Source organism: Aquarana catesbeiana, linkage group LG05 (assembly GCF_042186555.1).
Source record: "Aquarana catesbeiana isolate 2022-GZ linkage group LG05, ASM4218655v1, whole genome shotgun sequence".
In the NCBI taxonomy this organism is placed as follows: domain Eukaryota; kingdom Metazoa; phylum Chordata; class Amphibia; order Anura; family Ranidae; genus Aquarana; species Aquarana catesbeiana.
Window position 1 is genome coordinate 219,285,999 of NC_133328.1, and position 23,030 is coordinate 219,309,028.

The following is a 23,030-nucleotide window of genomic DNA, read 5'->3' on the forward strand; positions in this document are numbered from 1 at the left end:
TATAGCCCTGATGTAGCCAGCTGTGTTAGAATTCATTTTTCACATTTGTTCAGGCTTTCCTTAAACATGGTGCTTGAATGCTTCTGTCTGCTTCTGGAACAAATAGTGTGGAAGGATCAGTCACTGGATTATGAACCGTTTTCTAACCAAAGCCAATCCCTGGGAGGTTGACCCATAAGGTGTGGCTGGGGAAAAGATGTATATTTAGGAGGATCTGATCAGTCTCTCTCTCTCTGACAATGCTGATCAGCGAGACCAGAGGGACAGGCCGTCGGTGACAGACGAGAGGGACAGGCTGTCGGTGACAGACCAGAAGGACAGGCTGTCGGTGACAGACCAGAGGGACAGGCTGTCAGTGACGGACCAGAGGGCCAGGCCGTTGGTGACAGACTAGAGGGACAGGCCACCAGTGACAGACTAGAGGGACAGGCCGCCAGTGACAGACCAGAGGGACAGGCCACCAGTGACAGACCAGGGGGACAAACCACGGATGACAGACCAAAGGGACAGGGCACTGGGGGCAGACCAGAGGGACAGGGCACTGGGGCAGACCAGAGAAACAGGGCACCGTTCAGAGGGATAGACATGTGACGAGAAAGGTCAGTACACAGTTGTTCAGGAGGGTAGGGTTAAGATGACAGTACAGTCGGTCAGTATACACACAGAGGGAGAGGCCACCACTGACAGTACAACAAATAGGGCACTGAAGAAAGCATAGAGAGATGGGGCACTGATGACAGTACAGTCAGTGGGTGTTCATAGTGGGTGTGGGTACACAAAGGTAAGTGCACACTATGGGAGACATGATAAGGTGCTGGGTCGGGCACACACAGGGTACACTGGGTGCCTTGTGTCGTCAGCACTCCTCTGGTGCCATGTACACCGCTCTCCTGTCAGGGCCACTCCCGGTGAGTATGCCTGGTTGTCAAAGTCCTCCGGCTCACTCATTCCCTCTTGCTTTCTGCTCTCCAACTACAATGGCCGGGGCGGGAAGCTTGGATCAGAGAGGTCATACCGTCAGACCCTATGGCTCAATGGGAATTGTAGTGAGAGCACCTGTTTATTGCTCTGCCTGTGTGCATTTTACCAGTCTACTTTTCGAGGCATGCACCGTTCCTCCATTCTCCTCAGCCAATAATTGCAGCAGAGCTTGGAAGTGTAGAGAGATTGACTGTCGGTCATTGGTCCACCGGGCAAATGCCAGGTGTGCCCTATGGCTAGTCTGGCCTGATTAGACACCAGAAGTTTCTGCTGCGGACTTTGCCTGCTCTCATAGGGCCTCAAATTTACTGACTGTCCCCTCCTTCTTCAGCATCATTTTGAGTCTGCTATTATAGGCCCTAATAGTGATAGAACAAGGATTTTATCTTAGGAATCTGTCCTTTAAGATTTAAGTGCCTTTGGGTATACTGCACCCTTAACCCTCTTCCCTGTAATTTGTTCAAAATCTGCAATAAAATGTAAAAAGATTCCAAGACTGGGCCTGAATTTGTCAGTGTGCTTCTGGGACTGGAATCATGGTGGGCAACCTCTGTACAGGTAAGGGGGACCCAGTTTATTTCCAGCAGCTCTTTCAGGGGTTATTGCTACAAATAATCACGGGAGATACAGTTTTTACTTTCATTGCTCATTACAAATTTACTAACCAAGATGTTATAAAACAGCTTGCTCTTGGTTTATGTATGCAATGCATAGATTGTGGCAACATTTCAGTGATTTAGAAAACCCTATAGCCTTCCAAAGAGAATTCCATTCCTGTTACGATTAGTCATTGTTCTTTAAACTCTAATTATAGAGTCACATAATTCAGCACCCAAGAGTTTTTGCATACTTTAATGATGCACAAATGATTTCCAGGATGAATTTGACTTCCAGTGAAACATACAGCCATCCTGAGAAACCATGGGAGCACAGAGGAGACAAGGATGGACAACTTTCATGAAAAAGCCACTCAGCAAAAAAAAAACTGTTGTGAAGGATCCACCTACTCCACTACTCTTTTGAATCCCCACTTACTGGACTGTTCTTGATAGAGTCTGCAAGTGCCTTCAAAGGTATCTCTAAAAACACTTGCAGGTCTGGGGGCTATGCCATTTTACTTTGTACAGATACATTGTGAGGTGGCAGCTTTAATGTAATGCTGTGTACACACGAGCGGAATTTCCGTGGGAAAAATCTTGGATGGTTTTTCCGACGGAATTCGGCTCAAGCTTGGCTTGCATACACATGGTCACACAAAAGTTTGCTAAACTTTCGACCGTCAAGAACGCGATGACGTACATCACTACGATGAGCCGAGAAAATGAAGTTCAATGCTTCCGAGCATGCAACAAATTGTTTCCGAGCATGCGTAGGAATTTTGCGTGTCTGAATTGGTACAGACAATCAGAATTTCAGATCAGAACTTTTTCCGACCAAAAAATTGAGAACATGCTCTCAATCTTTTGCTGGCTGGAATTCCACCATCAAAAGTCCGAGCATACACATGGTCGCATTTTCGGACCAAAAGCTCTCATCGGACTTTTGCTGGTGGAATTTCTGCTCTTGTGTATGGGGCATAAGGACTACTGTTGGGTATTTATGTCTGAAAACCATGTATCTGTTATAAAAAAAAAAAACTAGTGTATCTACACCATCAAAATTCCTTTCTGTTTATTTGTTTTAGACAAGCTACTTATTTTGTATCTGGAATGCAGTAAAACTGGAATGCAGTAAAGCTGTTGTGGCCAGTTTAAAGCTGAAATTGTTGTGTGGATCCATTTGTATGCGTAAACACTCCACTGAAGATGTGGAGGCTTATATGCCATGATCCTAGCCCATGTATGGGTTTGTTCCTATTATGTTTGGTATTGGCAATATGATATTTGCCAATCTCTGCTTTCCCAGATGTATGACCTCATCCACCTCAACAAAAATTCCTGCATGACTATAGACTGTAGAAAGGACTATAGACTGTGTAAGAGTTGTCACAAGGTGCTTTGGGGTGGGGGGCACAGGGCCCCCCTGCCCCAAAGCACCCACCCCCCATGTTGAGAGCATGCGGCCTGGTATAGTTTAGGGGGAGGCGCTCGCTCGTCCCCACCCCGTTTCCTGACCTGCCAGGCTACATGCTCGGATAAGGGCCTGGTATGCTCCTGGAGGGGGAACCCATGCCATTTTTTGTTAAATTTGGTGTGGAGTTCCCCCCTCGAAGATCATCAGAGCACAAGTCGCATGCTAAAGTCAAATCAGTTAAGATGGTGATCCGACTTTGATCCTACTTCAGCCCATTGAATATCACTGAAGTCGGATCAAAGTCGGACCAAAGTAGTGCAGGGAGCATTTTCAAAGTCAGACCGACTTGTGTCGGACCAGTTAAGATGGCTCTCATAGGGAAACATTGATTTTCACACGTCATATGACGTGAGCTCCCAATGTCGGAGCGTTTGTCGTACCAGTGTATACCCGGCCTAAAACCTAGAAGCTGATTCGTTTCTATGCACAGCTGAATCAGATACTGCGTGCGCCAGCTTTAGTAAATCTCCCCCAATGTTTCTGAAGCTGGACCTCAGCTGACAAACTTCTAATGTTTGCTGAAGGGCTGAAAAGGTGCAAGGGGGAAAAGGGGGAACAGCAATTTTTGATAACGGCAAACAAACACTCTTGTGCATTAGTGTGATGCTCGGGTGGTCTATAATTCAAGGGATAATGTCTCTGGCCTTGCAGCCCTCCAGGATACGGGATATCCTAATAGTCATAGAAAAAATAGAAAGAAGAAAGAAGAGGGCACACCAGCCTTGTGCATTATCCCAAGGAAATTTATGAATAAAAACAAGATAAAAACTACTCACACACGTGGAGAATTATTGCTTGTAATGCCCCATACACACGGTCGGATTTTCCGACGGAAAATGTGTGATAGTACCTTGTCGGAAATTCCGACCGTGTGTAGGCTCCATCACACATTTTCCATCGGATTTTCCGACACACAAAGTTTGAGAGCAGAATATAAAATTTTCCGACAACAAAATCCGTTGTCGGAAATTCCGATCGTGTGTACACAAATCCAACGGACAAAGTGCCACGAATGCTCAGAATAAATAAAGAGATGAAAGCTATTGGCCACTGCCCCGTTTATAGTCCAGACGTACGTGTTTTACGTCACCGCATTTAGAACGATCGGATTTTCCGACAACTTTGTGTGACCGTGTGTATGCAAGACAAGTTTGAGCCAACATCCGTCGGAAAAAATCCTAGGATTTTGTTGTCGGAATATCCGAACAAAGTCCGACCGTGTGTACGGGGCATAAGAGTCACCTGCAACAGTCTCCAGAAGACATCAGGACCGCTGCTGGCTGGCGCGTTTCGAAGGAATACCTTCTTCCTCAGAGCCTCGTTTTTATTAATAAAGTCCCTTGGGATAATAAAGTCCCTTGGGATAATGCACATATCATTGGCATATCATGTTTAAGGATAGACATGTCCACTTTAATCAAATCTATTCTAGAAGTAAGGGGGGTTTGACATGTATGAATCAACTCCATAACATGCTTAAGGGTCAGCTCCACCTCAGGTTGTTGTATGGAAGGATCAGCAGAATCCTCAGGAGCGTCAGCATCTGGCATGTATGTCTTAAGGTGACTGCCCCCTTCCTCCTCCATTCTTTTCCAGGCTGGATGGACTATAGCCTGGCCCCTCCCTCATTAGAATGCAGAGGGGGGGAAGAAGAATTGCTCAGCAAAGTGTTCCCAGATGGTACAGGGAGGTTTAGGCTTCAGGGAGGCAGTTTTTTTTAGGGAGAGAAGGAGTGAAGTCACTAACCAATATCTTCTTGTGCTTCTCCCACTGAGGGAGAGCACATGGAATGGCAATGCCGCCGCCAGCACTCACAATATATTATCCGAGAGGCAAAAGCCACAAATATTTTTAATTATTATTTCAAGAAAAAAAAATGCTATACTGTCCATTTTATAATGTGGCCCAGTGGCGGCTGGTGCTCAAATTTTTGGGGGGCGCAAACAAACTGAAAAATACTGAAAAATAAAATCTGTTGCAGCCTCTGTGCCATCACTTGTAGCCACTGTGCTCCATAAACTGCAGCCACTGTGTCCATCATATGCAGCCACCGTGCTCATAAAATGCAGACACTGTGCCCATCATATGCAGCCGCTGTGCCCATAAAATGCAGCCACTGTGCCCATAAAATGCAGCCTCTGTGCCCATCATATACAGCCATTGTGCCCATCATATGCAGCCACTGTGCACATAAAATGCAGCCACTGTGCCCAACAAGTGCAGCCACTGTGCCCATCAAATGCAGCTACTGTGCCCATCATACTCAGCCTCTGTGCCCATCATATGCAACCTCTGTGACCCCACCTGCTCGCCTGCTTGCCGTGTGATGTCACTTACCACATGCTGGTGGCAGGTCAGGCAGTATGTGACGGAGGCGAGCTGTGGGACATGCAGCGGGTCAGGTGATGGCTCCTGCATCCTGCATGCTTCTCTGTCCTCCCGTGCACCTTCTTCCATTCCATTAGGCGTCCAATAGGGATGCCTGTGCCTTCAGCCACTCAGGTGATGGGTATTAGACCTGTGCTTCTTGATTGTCGGAGAGGAGGTTCAGTGTTAGAAAAGCAAATATTCATTTGCTTTTCTAACACACTTGGGTGGGTTCCAAGCACAATGCCTATGGCTCTAATCAGATACTTAAAAAACACCCACGCCACTGTAATTCAGGCGCCCAGCGTCCGAAAAGGGTCCAGACGCCTAAATAGGGGATGGCTACAGCGGCCATGGATAGATTCATGCTATGCATGAATCTATCCATTTTACATATAGGGGGTGGTGTGACAGAGGGGGCGGTGCCCCTGCACCCTTAATGGACGCACCGCCACTGTTGTGGCCTAACCAAGCTGTTTATATATTGTACGACCAATGTTCAATACTCGTTGCTATACACTCTAATGTTTATCTATAAACAAAACCTGCCTCGCATCACCTTACATTGCGGCACTACCAAGCTGCTTATGTACTGTCCGGTCACTGTACAACATTTGTGACTAGACTGTATTGTTTGAGAGACAGTAATATTTATTTCAAAATCTCTACCTGTTATATTGTGGCTCTACCAAGCTGCTTATGTACTGTTCGGCCACTGTACAATATTTGCTTCTATTGTCTCTTAAGTAATACTTTATTTCAAGATAAAACCTGCCTCATCTATATCTCTTACATCGCCGCCTTATCAAGCTGCTTACGTACTGTACAACCACTGTACAATATTTGTGACTTTTGGCTCAAACAATACAACCTAATGTTTATTCCAACATAGGACTTGACTTGTCACTTCCTCTTACAATGTATTCTTATCAAGTTGTTTACATACTGTCCAACCACTGTACAATAATTGTTGCTATTGTCTTATTGTTGATAAAATACTCTAATGTTTATTTTAGGATAAAACTGGTTTCACCTTTTCCTCTTACAATTTCCTCCTTACCATGCTGCTTACATACTGTCCAGCCACTGTACAATATTTATGAATATTGTCTCTCAAATAATTCAATGTTTATTTCAAGATAAAACCTGCCTCAGACAATCAACTTCTGTCAAACGGAAATGTTGGAATACTTTTCTCAATCAGCTGACTGCAGACGATGGGCTGCATCCACAGATCAGTGTCTTCTGTCAGCAGAGGAGTCCCACAATGGCGTGGATTAGGTTTTTTGTTTTCGATTAGACCAGTGGATAATAAAAAAAAAAAAAAATAAACTATTATGGCCAGCCTTAGACCTGGGACAGGCATGTGGCTAAAGATAATTAGAGTATAGCTAAATAAGTAAAATGCTAATTTTACAAAGGTGTGATAAGACCCTTCAAAGTTATAACATTTATGCTTTTTGCAATTTTTAGGGTCTAAGTCTCAGAACAGTCTCTGGAATACAATCATCAGTGGACTAAATCTTAAAGAAAAACAGAAGCCAGCAATTGTCACTGATCCTCGGAGCCCAGAAGAGATTTTAGCAGATGAGTTGCCACAGATTGACAGTCCAGATGCAATTCCGAAAACATCTATCAGGTTTGATGGATACTATTCCAGATCTTCCTTTCTTTTGACTTTGTATCTTAATTAGCACCAAAAAAAAGAGGTTTTAAAAGCTGACAATTATCAAAATCTAGAACATAAATTGACAACAGTGAAAACACTGTTCACAGTAGATGTATTTTAACTCTGTAGTTGATAATGCACTCCACCATGTTTTACAGGCCAGTGAACTGATCTTAAATCAATTTGTAGATTTGAAAAGGCTGGAAATAATGATGAGGTTGAATGGAAATCATAGTAGTTCAGTTGGGTAAACTAATATGACATTGCTGCAATTATGCTCGCAGAAATGTACTGATGCATCTTCCTATTATACTTTTTATTTGTTCTGAAAATTTATTTAATTTACTTCAGTCGGTCAACATATGCTCATGTATTTAAATGTGCAGCAAATGAAGCACACAGAGGGGTTGATTTACTAAAGTTAAATAGTCTGTGCACTGCAAATGCACAAGCAAGTGCACCCGCAAGTATACTTCGCGTGCAGTTTCCCTAGATCTGAGGGGAACATGCAAGGAAAATAAAGAAACTGCATTTTTGCTTGTACATGATTGGATGATAGAAATCAGCAGAACTTCCCCTCATTTCAGAGCTTCCCCTTAGAGCAAATGCACTTGCAGGGAACTGCCCAGTGCACTTACAGTGCACCGTATATTTGCCTTTAATAAATCAACCTAATAATGTCTGCGAAGAAACCATTTTGCTTGACATTTTCAGTTTGTTCCTTTCCAATGGTAACTATTTGCTAATAGCGTAACTACTATGATTAATTTAAAGGATCATTAATGTAGTTTGGTTTGCTTCCCATAAAGTGTTGGCTACAGTGTTTTTACTGCCTTTCAGCACACTCACTGTTAGTCCTTGGTTATTAAATCACCATTATAAAGAGGGGCAAACTTGAGAGACATGTGCAGTTCCCTTAACGAAATCCCACTGGGGTTTTAGATATATAGCAAACCTCTCTAGGTGAAAACACTGAGGTCTGGGTCCACATGTAAACAGTTCCTGAGATGAAAGTGAATTCAAACAAGCCATGTGTCTGTGTGACCCCCTCTTGTATATATTGTAGCAGGCAACTTAAGTCTTAAAAAACATATGTGTAGATGTCAACTTGGGAAACTGTTTATAGAGTTATAAAGAAGTGGCTTGAAAAGGGTGTTTGCAAATGTGCACAGTAAAAAAGAAGATGCAAAGTATACATAGCAAGTTGTGCAGTGCACTTGGCAAAAAAAAAAGATGCTAAGATCACCTTCCAGGATGCAGCCAATTTATAGACATAATAACTCTGTGGCACTGTGTAGCATCCATACACATAGAATTAGAATAGGTGCAAAGAATTACACTTATTGGTGTATTTATTAAAAAAACAAAAAAATAATATAAAACGAAGGGGTATGTATCCTGTGAAACTGAATGAACATGTATTCTGTAAGAATGGGGGTAAAAATAAAGTACATCTAAAGGCAAACAGTTTTTTCATGTTGAATAGAGTAAGGAAGGGTTATAACGCTTGTAAAGTTTATTTTGCCATGTGTGTCCCATTGGGGAGATTTCACTTCATTACCTCATCTACCTCCACTAGATGGAGCTGCTGATCATAGAAAACAAATACATATTTACTGTGTATGTCAGCTCTATCTAGTGGCCATAACGTGGTTCACTCTATTCTATATGAATAATAACATTCAACCTGGAGAGAAAATAGTCTATTAACATTCAATTTTGTATTGGTTCACACAGAACTACTGTACATGCAGTTTCAGAGTATGAAAAGCCCTGCCATTTCCTTTTTGTATTAATAAATATACCCCTGTATATACCGTACAAGAAAATGGTACTGTGCAGCATCGAAATGCAGAGATCCTGAGAATTATACACAACATATAGAAATATAAATATATCATAGAAATAGTACTGTGCAGCATCCACACATACTGTATACAATAGGAAACAGATTCTGTCAATTACACCCAGCATACAGAAGATGTGATGCAGTACTGTGCCATGTTAACATACAGAGAGAAAAAACAGCAAATTATTTGTAATGTGCATAATACAAAAATTTGTTCTATTCAGTGCTTACAGTATATGTAAATGTTGGCAACATGTTAGAGACAGTAATGAAAATAGCAAAATACATATTAACACACCTATAGTATAAAATCATCTCAGGACTGTCTTGCAAAATGCAGGTTGCCTTGCTAAATAAGCAAGAAAAAGGACTGGGTCAGGTCTCTGGTCGATGAAAGGAAAGAAAGAAGATCTGTATATCATATAGGGAGACAGGATGAGAAGGAATAATAAACAAACAGGGTGACTTCCTGGATTTTAGGGTGAGTTAACATGGCTGCAACATGAAACTTGATATCACATCCACAAGGAAAATGGAAATCTTCTCTTCTAGGGGAACTAAGTGGTGCTACGCATATAGAAAGTATATGATCTGCAACACTAAAAGGAAAAGACATCATAAGGATGTTGAGATTAACAGATATACATGAGGACCTTCATTTGTTCATATATATATATATATATATATATATATATATATATATATATATATATATGACCCACCAATTTTGCTGTTTATTTCTTCTGTGTCGTACTTCTCCCCTGTATTCATGCTGCTGTACCATATAGCATTTGAATAATCTGTTATGGCGTTACTTTCAACCTTATTTCTGTAACCAGGGTCCTGAGGCTCTATCCAGCAAAAAGTAAATTAGACTCTATAACACACCCACTGCCTATCTTAGGGTGAAAGAACCTGTAAACAGTAGAATGCCATAGTATCTAATATCTGAATAATATTCTAAAAAAGTCACATTGTTTTAGGTGATGGGTTTTATCTATATTTGCTATTTCTGTAGGTTGCAGAAAAGTGGAAAATTGTCTAAAATAGCGTTTTGCATTTTACTACTGCTGGTGCATTGTTTGTTTATGGAAGGTTTCAATATATGGAGAGGCAGGGATAAATGCAGACTAAAGAATCTTTCAAACATATCTCTGTGACAACTATGGAAGGTCAATGACTACTGAATGTCATTGAGCTGACACGTCACATATGGACACTGACCCATGGGGATATTTCCAACCTGTATGTCCTAATTGACTTTAGAAATGGTTATTTGATGTGTTGCAGATTGCAAGTCAATAGCAGAGCACATCAGTTAACCTTATCTGGAACCTGAGCTAAGCTGTACATATATTATTAAGGAACAATAACCAGCACCACCAAAAGTCACCTGTCATGTTACAGAGCATCAAGTAGTGAAAGGGACAAGGCCATATTATCTATGAAAAAGGTCATAGGCACTTGAAATACAACTCCTAAATTCCTGAAAGACATACTTTATCAAGCTGATGAAATTAGATGGATCATGGGCAAGAAGGGGGTCATATAAATGGTATGCAGTATTCCCCTTTAGCTTCTTGTTTACAACAGGCTATAAAGCATATTCAGCATCATGGCTGTAATGTAAGTATAGACGTGTAAATTTGATGAATTATTTAAATAATTTTGTTGAGTTAAATTAGTTAAACTAGTTTAACCCTTTTTCAGAATTAGTATTCGTTTTCAAATTTGATTTGAATCGGCATTCGAATCAGCATTAGAATTTAAATTTATTTTATTCAAAATTTTGGAAGACGGTTATAATCTTTCTATTTAATTCTATTCCATTCTATTCTAGTCTATTGTTTGTCCTATTCTTTTCTATTCTCTTATTTTCCATTCTATTCTTTTCTATTCTATTCTAATCTATTCAAATTTATTCTATTCAATATTCAGCTTTCGAAAGATGGTTATATTATTTCTATTCTATTCTATTTTATTCTATTGAATTCTATTCTATTGTATTTTCTATTCTATTATTTTCTATTCTATTTTAATCTAATCTATTAGAATTCAAATTTATTGGGGCGTGGCCTGAAGCTGCATGGCGTGAGGAGTGCAGAGTGAGAGCTCCGGCTGCCTGATATCCTACAACTTTATCCTGCGGGACTTAAATATCCCTTTCTTCAGCACAAATTATCAGTGTTACTCGTGGAAGATACCGTGCCAATGTCGCCGCCGAAAAGAGCACAGGGAGCGATCGCAAAGCTTGGCAAGTACCGACTTGAAGATCTGGACCCGGCGGAGGAAGATGGCGCTGCGTCCGGCTCGGGGGAGGAGGCCCCACCCTCCGGAGACACTGCTCGTATACTCGATGTCATCTCCCTCTGCCAGACGACCCTCACGTCTAGAATCAAGGAGGTCAAGGTCAACATCTTCCTCATCCGTCAAGACCTTCACAGGCTACGAGAGAGGGTTAATGAGACAGAGCGCAGGATCGGGCAGGTGGAGGACAACATCCCTCCCCTGCAGGTCACCACCGAACGGCTTCAACATCAGCTGAGTGTCATCCTAAGTAAACAGAACGACATGGAAAACAGACTTCGCCGATGCAACCTTAGGTTTGTGGGACTGCCAGAGTAATCGGAGAGCTCGGACCCCTCCACATACCTTGACAATCTGCTCATCACCAACTTTGGCAGAGAGGCCTTCTCTTCCACGTTCGTGGTGGAGCGCGTGCACCGCCTGGCTTCAAGACCTCCACCACCTGGCGCTCCCCCATGCACCTTTATGGCAAAGATGTTAAACTATCGCGACCGAGACACTGTCCTTTGCCTTACCTGAGAAAAGGGTAACATCCCATTTGGAAATTACGTAGACCAGGATTAAATAGAAGAAATACACATAGACTGTCTATATACTGTCACCCATCCACCTCCTCCAAATTGTCATTGTTTAATCACCTGCACTTTATTTTAGCACTGAAGTGGACGTTTACCACACAGATTAATGTTCACCATCTTTATGCATACTATTATATGTTATTATTCTTGATTGCCTGCACATATGCTTAATGATTATAGAAGAATGCACAGTTTTTATTTTATAAGAAATTAATATTTATTCACGGTAATTAACTTTTTATATACATTATCCACGGCAATTTGTTTTCATTCACACTTTTTATTCACGTTTATAATAGAGTGGGAATTTTACACTATTATAGTCACTTATTTATCTATTTATTCACGGATATATAACCATATTTTAGTATTAAAAAATAGCAGTGATCGCTATGTAAATTACTATAGAGATCAATGATCCTAGCAATAATAGCCGCAGTGATCAACATCTGTATACCTCCTCTTTATCTTAGTAGAGATTTCTTTATACTTATTCACATATTAATATTGTGCGAAATTTATTCAATTATATATCACACATCGCAGTGTTTCCGGATTTCTATTCCGAGGTCCAGAAAAAAAGGGCGCAATTCTCAGATACCAAATGTCAGCTCCGCAACCACCATCTTGCCTATGCCATGCTCTTCCCAGCACGCCTTCGTGTTATCCGAGATGGCAAAGCTCACTTTTTTCGAGGACCCATCTGCAGTTATCCCTGGGCTGGAGAGACAGGAGCCGGCTGCCCCTGCACCATCATAGCTGCCGTACACATCCATCCACTGATGTCCCTCACTGACCTGGGATCCGGAGATTCACACCGACGATGCCCTCCCTACGAACAGTGAGTAGGCTCCTACCCGGGGGGGGGGGGGTTTCCTATCACCCAGTCTACACCAGCGGACACCCTGGAGAACTTATGCACGTTGCTCCTTCTCCTTTCCACCAGCCCGTAACACTACTGAATAATTGCTGTTTATGGCGGTTGATTTGATGTACACTGTCCCTCTCCATAACAGAGACGTATTGCAGCCACTCTCGAACTAACCTTCTGCACCCCCGTTTACATCCGGATGCTAGCTCGTCTACCACCGCTGTGCACTTTTGTTAAACTTTGTTCGCCCTTTGTGATGACTGAGAATGCATTCGGACTTCCACCCCAAATACAGTCTCATGGCTTTATTGTCCCTGTTAATGGACAAGAGTGCATCTAGCTGTCCCCACAAGTTCTGTTTCACTGGCCAGCTACAGCCCCCACAGCCGTGGAGGGCTGTCTCAAGTTTGATAAGCCACGCAGGTCCAGAGTTGGTAATGTTTTCACAGTTCCTTTTTTTCTTGTTTTATATTTTTTTTCATACTGTCAGACATACATTTTATTGTATTATTTGAGCTGCCTTGTTCTAAGGATGATGTGTATCTGCCTGTCTCTTTGCGTGGCCTTCTGCAGGTCTGCTGCTGATGTTTTGCAGCTCTTTCTGACCCTCCTGCATGGCTCTGCTTTTAGATGGGTAGTGGGGCCTTTGCTCCAATATGTTAATGTGCATATGTTGCCTACATTAAATGTGAATATAGCTTCGAGCTGCCCCCTGCCGATCCGACTGAATAGCAATTCACCACAGCTGCTAAGATGACAACCCTTAAATTTGTCACCTGGAATGTGAGGGGATTGAGAGCCAAACCTAAATGTCCTGCCGTTCTCTCCTATCTCAAACAAATACATGCAGATATATCTGTACTGGTGGAGACCCATATTACCGGCCAAATGCAAATGTCACTCAAAAAACCCTGGGTGGGTTGGCTGTACCAGGCCCCCCACACGAATAATTCCAGAGGTGTCGCCATCTTCATTGCTAAAATGGTCCAATTCCAACTACACGAGTTGCGGTCGGATCGGCAGGGCAGGTTCCATTTCCTACATGCCACAGTGGGAGGCCTTGGAGGTCCTCCTTTTGGCCTTCTACATCCCCCCACCCTTTCAGTTTGCAGCTCTCAGGGAGTAGCCTTCATGACCCAACACCCTACAGTGCCTGCCATATGGATGGGCGACTTCAACATGGTAGTGGACTTCTATCTTGACAGACTTCACCCACCCACTGCATCGCTGCATCGCCACCCACTGCATCGCCAACTCAGCCTACACTGACCAGATTTGGCAGGTTTCTCCTGGAATTTGACATGACTGACACATGGAGACTTAAATAACCAAATCACAAATGCATACTCCTGCTTTACCCCATCTTAGGCTGCCATGTCTCGCATAGACATGATAATGCTGTCTCCTGCCCTGACCCCGTATCTTCATGAGGTGGGTTTTGCTGCCAGGATCCTATCGGATCACTCACCGTACTGGGCTACCCTTCGCTTGCCCTCTACCCCACCGATCCGCACCTGGATGACTGAACCCTTTCTGGCTCACGGTCCTCACCGATTTAGAGGCCGTCCAGCGGGAGTGGGTTCAGTACTTTCAATCCAATGCGTGCTCGGCTTCAACTGGGATGGTCTGGGAGGCATTCAAACTCCACGCTCGTATGATCTTATCTACACGCATAAATAGACATAAAGCCTCCTCTAAAGTTATCTTGCAACAGGCTGAGGAAAAACTGTGCTCTCTCGAGCAGGTATTCCTCGTGAACCCGACAACTTCCAACTCAGCCCAGCTACGCCTACATTCTAGACTCGTAGATCATTTACACTTTGAGAAGGCCAGGCGAGGAATCTTTTTTAGCAAACAAAAAATGTATGAACATGGCGAGCGGGCAGGGAAACTCCTGGCATACATGGCCCATTTAGATCACAGTCCCCCTGTAGTGGTCCAGCTCCTATCTGAAGCTGGGACCATCCTAACAGACCCAGCACAGGTAGCCCAGGAGTTCCATCGTTTCTATTCTGAGTTGTACACCTCAAAAGCTAGTCGCCCATCAAGCAAGCTGCATACCCTTCTACAAAGCATAGATTTCCCCTCCCTCACGCGCTCTCAAGTGGAGCTCCTCGAAGCTCCTATAACAGAGGAGTGCATTGCGGAGGCGATAGCGCGCTTACCAACATCTAAGGCCCCTGGTTCTGACGGCCTCCCCTTACAGTTCTATTCCCAGTTCCAAGAAACTTTACTTCCCAGACTGCACACACTGTATTCCCATATATACGAATCTGGCACGCTTCCACGCACCATGGGCGAGGCTCTGATTGTTCTCATCCCAAAACCAGGAAAAGACCCTCTCTACCCTGAATCCTATCGCCCTATTTCTCTCCTACAATTAGATGTTAAAAATTCTTGCCTTAAGACTTAACAAAGTAATACACAGCCTCATTCATGCTGACCAAACTGGCTTCATGCCCAATAAAAACACAGCATTTAACCTCAGAAGGTTGTTTATGAATCTCCAAGCTACACATGATAATGCCGGCTCGAGGGTTGTGATTAGCCTTGATGCCGTCAAGGCGTTTTATTCAGTTGAGTGGAGCTACTTATGGGAGTGTCTCCGTAGATTTGGTTTCGGTCCCAGATTTGTTAAGTGGCTCCAACTCCTGTGTCATGCTCCCATCGCCCGTATACAAGTGAATGGGCAGATGTCCAGTTCTTTTCCTCTGTCCCGAGGAACCCACCAGGGTTGCCCCATCTCCCCTTGGTTATACGCGCTGGCCGTGGAATCATTAGCCATTGCCATAAGGGCACACCCTAACATTCGGGGCTTTCGCATGGGGCGGATGACTGAGGTGATCAGTCTCTATGCGGACGACATGCTCCTCTATTTGGAAGATGCAGGCCCCTCTTTGACTGCGGCCTTACATCTAATCCAGCACTTTGGCGCTTTCAGGGGATTGCAAATTAATTGGTCTAAGTCCCAAATTCTCCCTATAGATGCTACTGGCCCTACTGATACACAGGAGGCTCTTCTCTTGGTGCGTACCAACTAAAGCAAATATTTGGGTGTACAGTGCTCGCGCTCCCTTGTAGACTACATAAAATTAAACATAGAACCATTGTATGAACTTCTTAAACGCAAAACCCAGGTCTGGTCCAGACTTCCTCTTGGGGTCATGGGCCGCATCAACCTAGTAAAAATGGTTCTCCTCCCCAAACTACTTTACTTATTCTGGCATGCCCCACTATACATTCCAGCCCATATGTTTAGAAACATGGAATGCATCCTTAACACATTTGTCTGGGGCTCCTCTAGGCACAAACTAGCATGGCAGACTTTGAAGCGACCTGTCCATCTGGGGGGCACTGCCCTTCCCGATCTGGCACTATACTACTTAGCATCCCAATTGTCTAATTTTTACTACTTCAACAGGCATGATAAGATCCACTACTCCATGTTAGTGTGCATGGCGGCTACTGATTTAGTGGCCCATCCCTTCCAGATACTCTTTTGCAAACACTGGGGCCTTTCTCGCTTAGGTGACAGGCGACATATGCTAGTACACCACAGTAAAATCTGGCATCTAGCGTTAAACATTACTGCACGCTCACACGCCACTGTGGGACAATCCTATCCTTTCAGAACTAATACTAAAAAATAGTGCTGCGCAAATAAAATGATGAGTAAATTGGAAGACAGGAACCACCAGTGGACACTCAGGGTGACAAAAATATCTGAATGGTGACTAAGATCCCTCCACCGGACATGGATGGCCCCTCACCTTAGATACTCGACCTGAAACAGGTCATACAGCATGAACAGCATACCCTGGATGGATCAATCCTAATAATGGTGGTATCCCCTTCACATTTCAGCATTCAGCATATGAAAACGGATGTTGCATATGTAATAGAAAAGGCAAAAAACATAGTGCTCTCCGTAGCCAGTTTATTGAATAAAAAATGATAAAAATTATCATTTTCATGCTGTCATGCTGTTCATGCTGTCGAGTATCTAAGGTGAGGGGCCATCCATGTCCGGTGGAGGGATCTTAGTCACCATTCAGATATTTTTGTCACCCTGAGTGTCGACTGGTGGTTCCTGTCTTCCAATTTACTCATCACATCTGATATATGTTGTTTTAAGGACTTTTATTTGCGCAGCACTATTTTTTAGTATTTATGTCATTGAGGTATTGTTGAATTAGCCTTAGTGTCTGCTTGCATTTATTCTTTTGTGTCCGTTGATTAGTCAGCGCTGAATTTATATATATCATTTCTGACTTTCAGAACTAATGACTATCCCAGACCATAAAATATGGATAGCCAAAAAAGTCATATACCTGTCTCAACTTCTCAAAGACAACGCTGTTAACCACTTCAGCCCCGGAAGAATTTACCCCCTTCCTGACCAGAGCACTTTTTGCGATTCTGCACTGCGTCACTTTAACTGACAATTGCGCGGTCGTGCGACGTGGCTTCCAAACAATATTGACGTCTATTTTTCCCCACAAATAGAGCTTTCTTTTGGTGGTATTTTATCACCTCTGCGGTTTTTATTTTTTGCACTGTAAAAAAAAAAATAGCGACACAATTTTGAAAAAAACGCATTATTTTTTACTTTTTGCTATAATAAATATCCCCCAAAAATATATAAAAAAAACATTTTTTTTCCTCAGTTTAGGCCAATACTTCGACATATTTTTGGTAAAAAAAAAATCGCAATAAGCGTTTATTGATTGGTTTACGCAAAAGTTATAGTGTCTGCAAAATAGGGGATAGTTTTATGGCATTTTTATTAATCTTTTTTTTTTTTACTAGTAATGGCGGCAATCGGCAATTTTTATCATGACTGCGACATCGGACAATTTTGACACATTTTTGGGACTATTGACATTAATACAGCGATCAATGCTATAAAATTGCATTGATTACTGTAAAAATGTCACTGGCAGTGGAGGGATTAACCACTAGGGGTCGGGGAGGGGTTAAGTGTGTCCTGGGCAGTGATTGTAACTGTGGGGGGATGGGCTAGCAGTGACATGACACTGATCGCTGCTCCCGATGACAGGGAGCAGACGATCGGTGTCCTGTCACTAGGCAGAACGGGGAGATGCTGTTTACATCAGCATCTCCCTGTTCTTTGGCTCCATGACACGATCACGGGTATCCAAGCTGCGATCAAGTCCGCGGGTCCTGCGGGCACGGTCACGGGGGTTGGCGGCAGGTGCGCACACACTTGCACTGCGGGAAATTCAAAGTAACGTACAGGTACGTTACTTTGCCCAGCCGTGCCATTCTGCCGACGTATATGTGCTGACAGCGGTCGGCAACTGGCTGAACCGTTTCAAACCCTTAAGGAGGAATTCAATCTCCCCAACCACATGTTTTTCCGCTACCTGCAGGTTCGCCATGCCCTTCAATCTCAGTTTAGTGACCCTATACCTGGATTGGAACCGGTAACCCTAGCGGACATGACCTTTGGTGAGGACCCTAAGAAATTAATTTCACTACTGTATACTCAACTTCTTACACCCAAGGCCACAACACATGCATACCAACTGAAATCTAACTGGGAGACTGACCTGTGGGAGATAGAAGATGAGGAGTGGGGAAATATTTTGGAGACTTCCAAAAAGGTATCTCCTAAATTATCAGACCGACTTACCGCTACATCCTCCATAAGTCCTACATTACTCCCTCCCGTCTGTCCAAATATAAACCAGATGCCGACCCAACATGCCCTAGATGTGGTGATACTAACAGCACCTTTTACCATCTCATATGCTCTTGTCCACCTATCCACCATTATTGGTCGCAGGTTATCAAGTTCCTTCACGACCATATGGGTTCCCCCTTAACGCTATGCCCACATTAGTGCATACTTGGTCTTCTTCCCCTACCCGAGGAAGAGAAATACCTTACAATACTTCTACAAGAAACCCTCTTTATTGCCAGAATGCAAATAGCCCAACTGTGGCTCAGACCTATTTCTCCCCACTGTTCAGCAGTGGAAGAGGGCGGTGAATCTTACCCTTCCTTATAAAAAAGTCCTCTACTCTCATCGAGGATGCCCTGACAAATTTAATAAAATTTGGGACAGATGGGTGGACGATTCCTCCACCTGTGTAGGTTAATGCCGACTGCTTCTCAAATCTAGGCCGCAAGGCTAGTTAGTAAGCATCTCTATGGTTTTATGACAGAGGGGATTGCATGTATTCACCCCCTTGGTTCAGGCAACTGTATCTAGTAATATCCTAGATGATGATATGACCTGTCAGACAATCTTATATATCCTATCAACTTACGTTGGTGCTTGTTGCATCGTATTTTTGTGTGAAATATCCTGTATTGACAAACAAATTAAAACGTGGTGCTGCGCTCATCTAACAAGAACATAGTACATCAACAATGTGAAAAAATAAAACCAAAGTGACAGTGCTAGTAATAAATACACTAGTCAAATAACCTAAAATGATGCAATAATACCATAAAAGTGACAGTGCTTATGATATCATACTAGTATTAAATGATAACTAGTAGCTGTGACATAACAGATAAATCAGCCCACATGTGACCAAAAACATGTGCAAGGTAGTAACAGTGAATGAAAGTGCAATTAACAGCCCCAATCAGTAAATGAAGTACAAATGGGTAGACTAAATCTTAAGCTGGGCTTGTAAATCAATGCAAGTAATGTGCACGCCAGGCACACAACAGGCAAACGAATAGACAAAGTGACTAGTGCAAACCAACATAAAATCCTTGTGACAAATGACTAAAAATGTCCAAAATAAAGTGCACATATAGCAGTCCACTTGAAGGGGGTGAGGTGACTGGAACAAATATACACAGTGATGTTTCCTCTTCGTGCAACACACCACACACTTATAAGTAGTGGCCCCCAATCGCCATACTTTGCACTTTTGGCTTTCTTTCCCGGTCCCTGTCAGCACAGATGCCTCTCCCTGCCGATCGGGTCTAGAGATTTTTAACTAAATAATTCTTTTATATTATTCATTTTGTTTATATATAGCTAGGGACTCTGCCTGGTAGGTGTTTTTATATTTATTAATACCCGCCTTTGGGATTACTTTCCCCAATATTTTATACATAGAGCAGAGTTTGCTGTCACCATTACTGTTTTTTTTTCCCCTTCTGCTGACAGTCGTTGTCAGTATTATTGCTGATTGGTTGGCCTACTCTCAGCTGACCAGACATAATACCGCCCTCTGTTCCACCTGACGATTGCCCGGCCGTTCTGTTGTTTACCAACAAAATGGCCACGCCCGCCCACCTCCGGGAAAATGGTCGCTACACTACTACCTATAGACTTCAAGAAAATGGCCGCCCATTATATTCTATGGGTGAGCTATATAAAGACACTCATTGTACCTCCCTGCATCCCCTGATGAAGTCACGTGGTCCGTGACCTCACGCTTAGGGTCGGGACAGGCACTCTATGCTGACTGGTGATACGAGCTCGGCGCTCATCTGAGATAAGTAATTGTTTTATCTGTTTTTAATGTGAGTACTTTTGTATGCTAATAAAACCCAGCTTGTTGCCAACAATATCACACTATTTGGGACCTTCCTTTGTTCTTTTCTCATTGGTGACCCCCTCTGTATCCGTGGAGGGACTGAGCTGCCGTATGAGGCTGTCGTTCATAGGATTAAAGGTTGCCGCCCCCAAATACTGGTCTTACGTTGGTATCCCGTCACCTGGCAGGATCTAGCCCCTGCACCAGGAGAAAGGGCCGTTATTCCTAATATTGGTTTATGCTGTTACCCCAATAATTATTATTTGCATTTGCTCTTAACAGTTACATGGCTAATAACATGCATTATAACTTGTGAAATGTCTACTGTATTATTTATCCATTTACATTTCTGCTTAAGATAGCTAAACTACCATCATGCCTTTTCAAATCAAAGAGTGGGAGTAATTTACCAAAAAACACTGGGAGGCCTGATGCCACTCAGTTCACAAAATGCTGTTGTCAGTTCACAACAAGGCTTAAGAGCTGAATGAATTTATAGAAGATCAACAGGTACTTTTCTGTAGTTGCAGAGCATTTAAAGGGATACAACATGTGGGAATGTGCATATATTGCAGAGGTGTAATTTGTATGTATGCATTTTTATTTTTTTAATTTGACATATGCTTTGAGGCAAATGTTGGTTGAGGTGTGACTCTTTAATGACAAATACTGTACTGTAAAGGGCCACTTTGACACCTACTTTTATGGGTTGTTTTTTTTTTTTTTTTCTAGGGAAAAGACATTAGCAATATTGTTTAGATTGTGCCGTAAAGTATAACTAAAGACAAAGCTTTTGTTTTAGATTTGGATATAGTGGAGAGGAATTAGAGCTCTTGTCAGTTTGTATTGCTGTATGGGTCCCTGTTAAGGAGATGAACCCTCACTATTGTCCTGTTTACCATTATTATTGAAAGTAAAAGAAAATCCCAAATTTTAAGTAGTCCCCAGAAAAGTAATAGAGGGGAAATCTTCCAATAAGGACACAGATTCTGGTGACCTGGGGTCCCCAAGGAATTTCCTTGATTTGCAGGGATTTCCTCTAATTTCCTGTTTGTCTATGGGACAGGAAGTGAAGGGAAATCTCCGCAATAGGACACAGATCGCAAAAAAAAATCTGACAGGGGTTATAACCCTCCCTTGCTCTATCCAAAATGAAAAAAAAGTTTGCCAATAGTTCTACATTAATAGCTCCTGGGCCCCACCTTAGATGCTGACTACGTGTGACTGGGAGCTTGGGCATATACCCCACTATCCCTTTATCCAAAAGGCTGCATTCTTTGTAAGTCACTAAGGTATCCTATTAGACAAGCAATTAGGGGCGTGCCAAAGCTCTATACTGCCTTATGTCTTGTGGCGCACTGTAACCCCATGCACTACTGGCTGCTCTCCCTAACCTGAGTACCTGAGTATAGTCTAGATTTACTAAAATCTTTAAGCTACAAAAGTAAGCATTTTTCTGGCCTCTTTCCCAGACTTCCAAAGTTGGATTTTAAAATTACTTTTTTTTGCCTGTGATTTGGGATGAAGAAAGATTGTGATTTATTCCTGTGTAGTTTGCATGTTTACTTTTATAAGCAGGAAAGAAATTAGCTGAGAGAATGAGAACTAATGACTAACGTATACCAAACTGGAGGGATCAATTGTGTAGGACATTGGTAATTTGGCCTAGTGTAACACATCTAGTGGCAAGTAATTTGTTATTAGTGATTTCAGAAGCTGAATCATGCATTGCTCATCAGCTTTTAGTGATTTGTTGAGTAGCACTGTACATTATTGACAGAGTCAAGAAAAAGAGCACTTTTAAGTTTTATCTTTTAATTTCAACATTTGTTGTGTATGTAGGTGATGACTATACAACAACCAAGAAGCAAACGTGGCATTAGTCATTTTATAGTGCACACACAAAAGTAAACAGGCCATACATTAAAATGGTGATTTACTGTATCATTAAAAATATCCCAGCATCTGTACTCTGGGTAGTATAGCAAGTAGAAAAAAACTGATGCAAACAGGAACCTGCAGGCAGTAAGTAGTGATCAAGATTCAATAACCTTCCACTGACTATTGCATTTAGAAACGTAGGAGGGAAAATATTGTATGTAGATCCCCAATGCACCATTCTAGATACAGTAACCAACCCAGAAAAGCCTCTGGTTATCATAGGGGTTGATTTATTAAAACTGGAGAGTGCAAACTCTGGTGCAGCTGTGCATGATAGACAATCAGCTTCCAGGTTTAAGCCCCCGTTCACATTGGAACGACTTGCCATGTAATTTGGCAGGTTAAATCGCATGACAATTTGCATCCTTTTGCTGGCAATGGCATTGTTCAAATCGGTGCAACAGTGACTTGTGCGACAGTGACAGTGCCACACTGATTTGAAAAAGTAGTTCCTGCACTACTTTTGGCGATTTTGGGTGCGACTAGAATAGACAACTGCGCATGAAGCTGCACAGACCTGAAATGCGGCTTTAAATTCGTGCAATTTCAGATGATGTCGCACAATTTCAAAACTGCAGTCAATGTAAACAGGGGGTTCTTGTCAAAGCTTAATTGAACAAGCTGAAGTTAGAAGCTGATTAGCTACCATGCACTGCTGCACCAGATTCTGCACTCTCCAGTTCTAGTCTTATGTATGAAGAACAAGTATGTGTTTCCCCACTAGCAACCAATCAGGTTATCCTACTCCTGGAGCTACGGCAGACTATAAAATGTATGGTGGATGCTGATTGGTTGCTATCAGGGAAAGACTGATATTTTAGCAGACAGTTCAGACATGAGACCTAATGTGGTTGAATCACTAAAG

General features: G+C 42.6%; 1 protein-coding gene across 1 annotated transcript in view; it reads left to right on the top strand.

Moving 5' to 3' along the window:
- Nucleotides 1-23,030, top strand: part of PDE1C (phosphodiesterase 1C) — a 1,091,434-nt gene that overhangs the window by 285,818 nt on the left and 782,586 nt on the right. Inside the window, 1 exon segment of the mRNA XM_073630562.1 lies at nucleotides 6,895-7,060. Coding sequence (XP_073486663.1) covers nucleotides 6,895-7,060 — 166 coding nt within the window.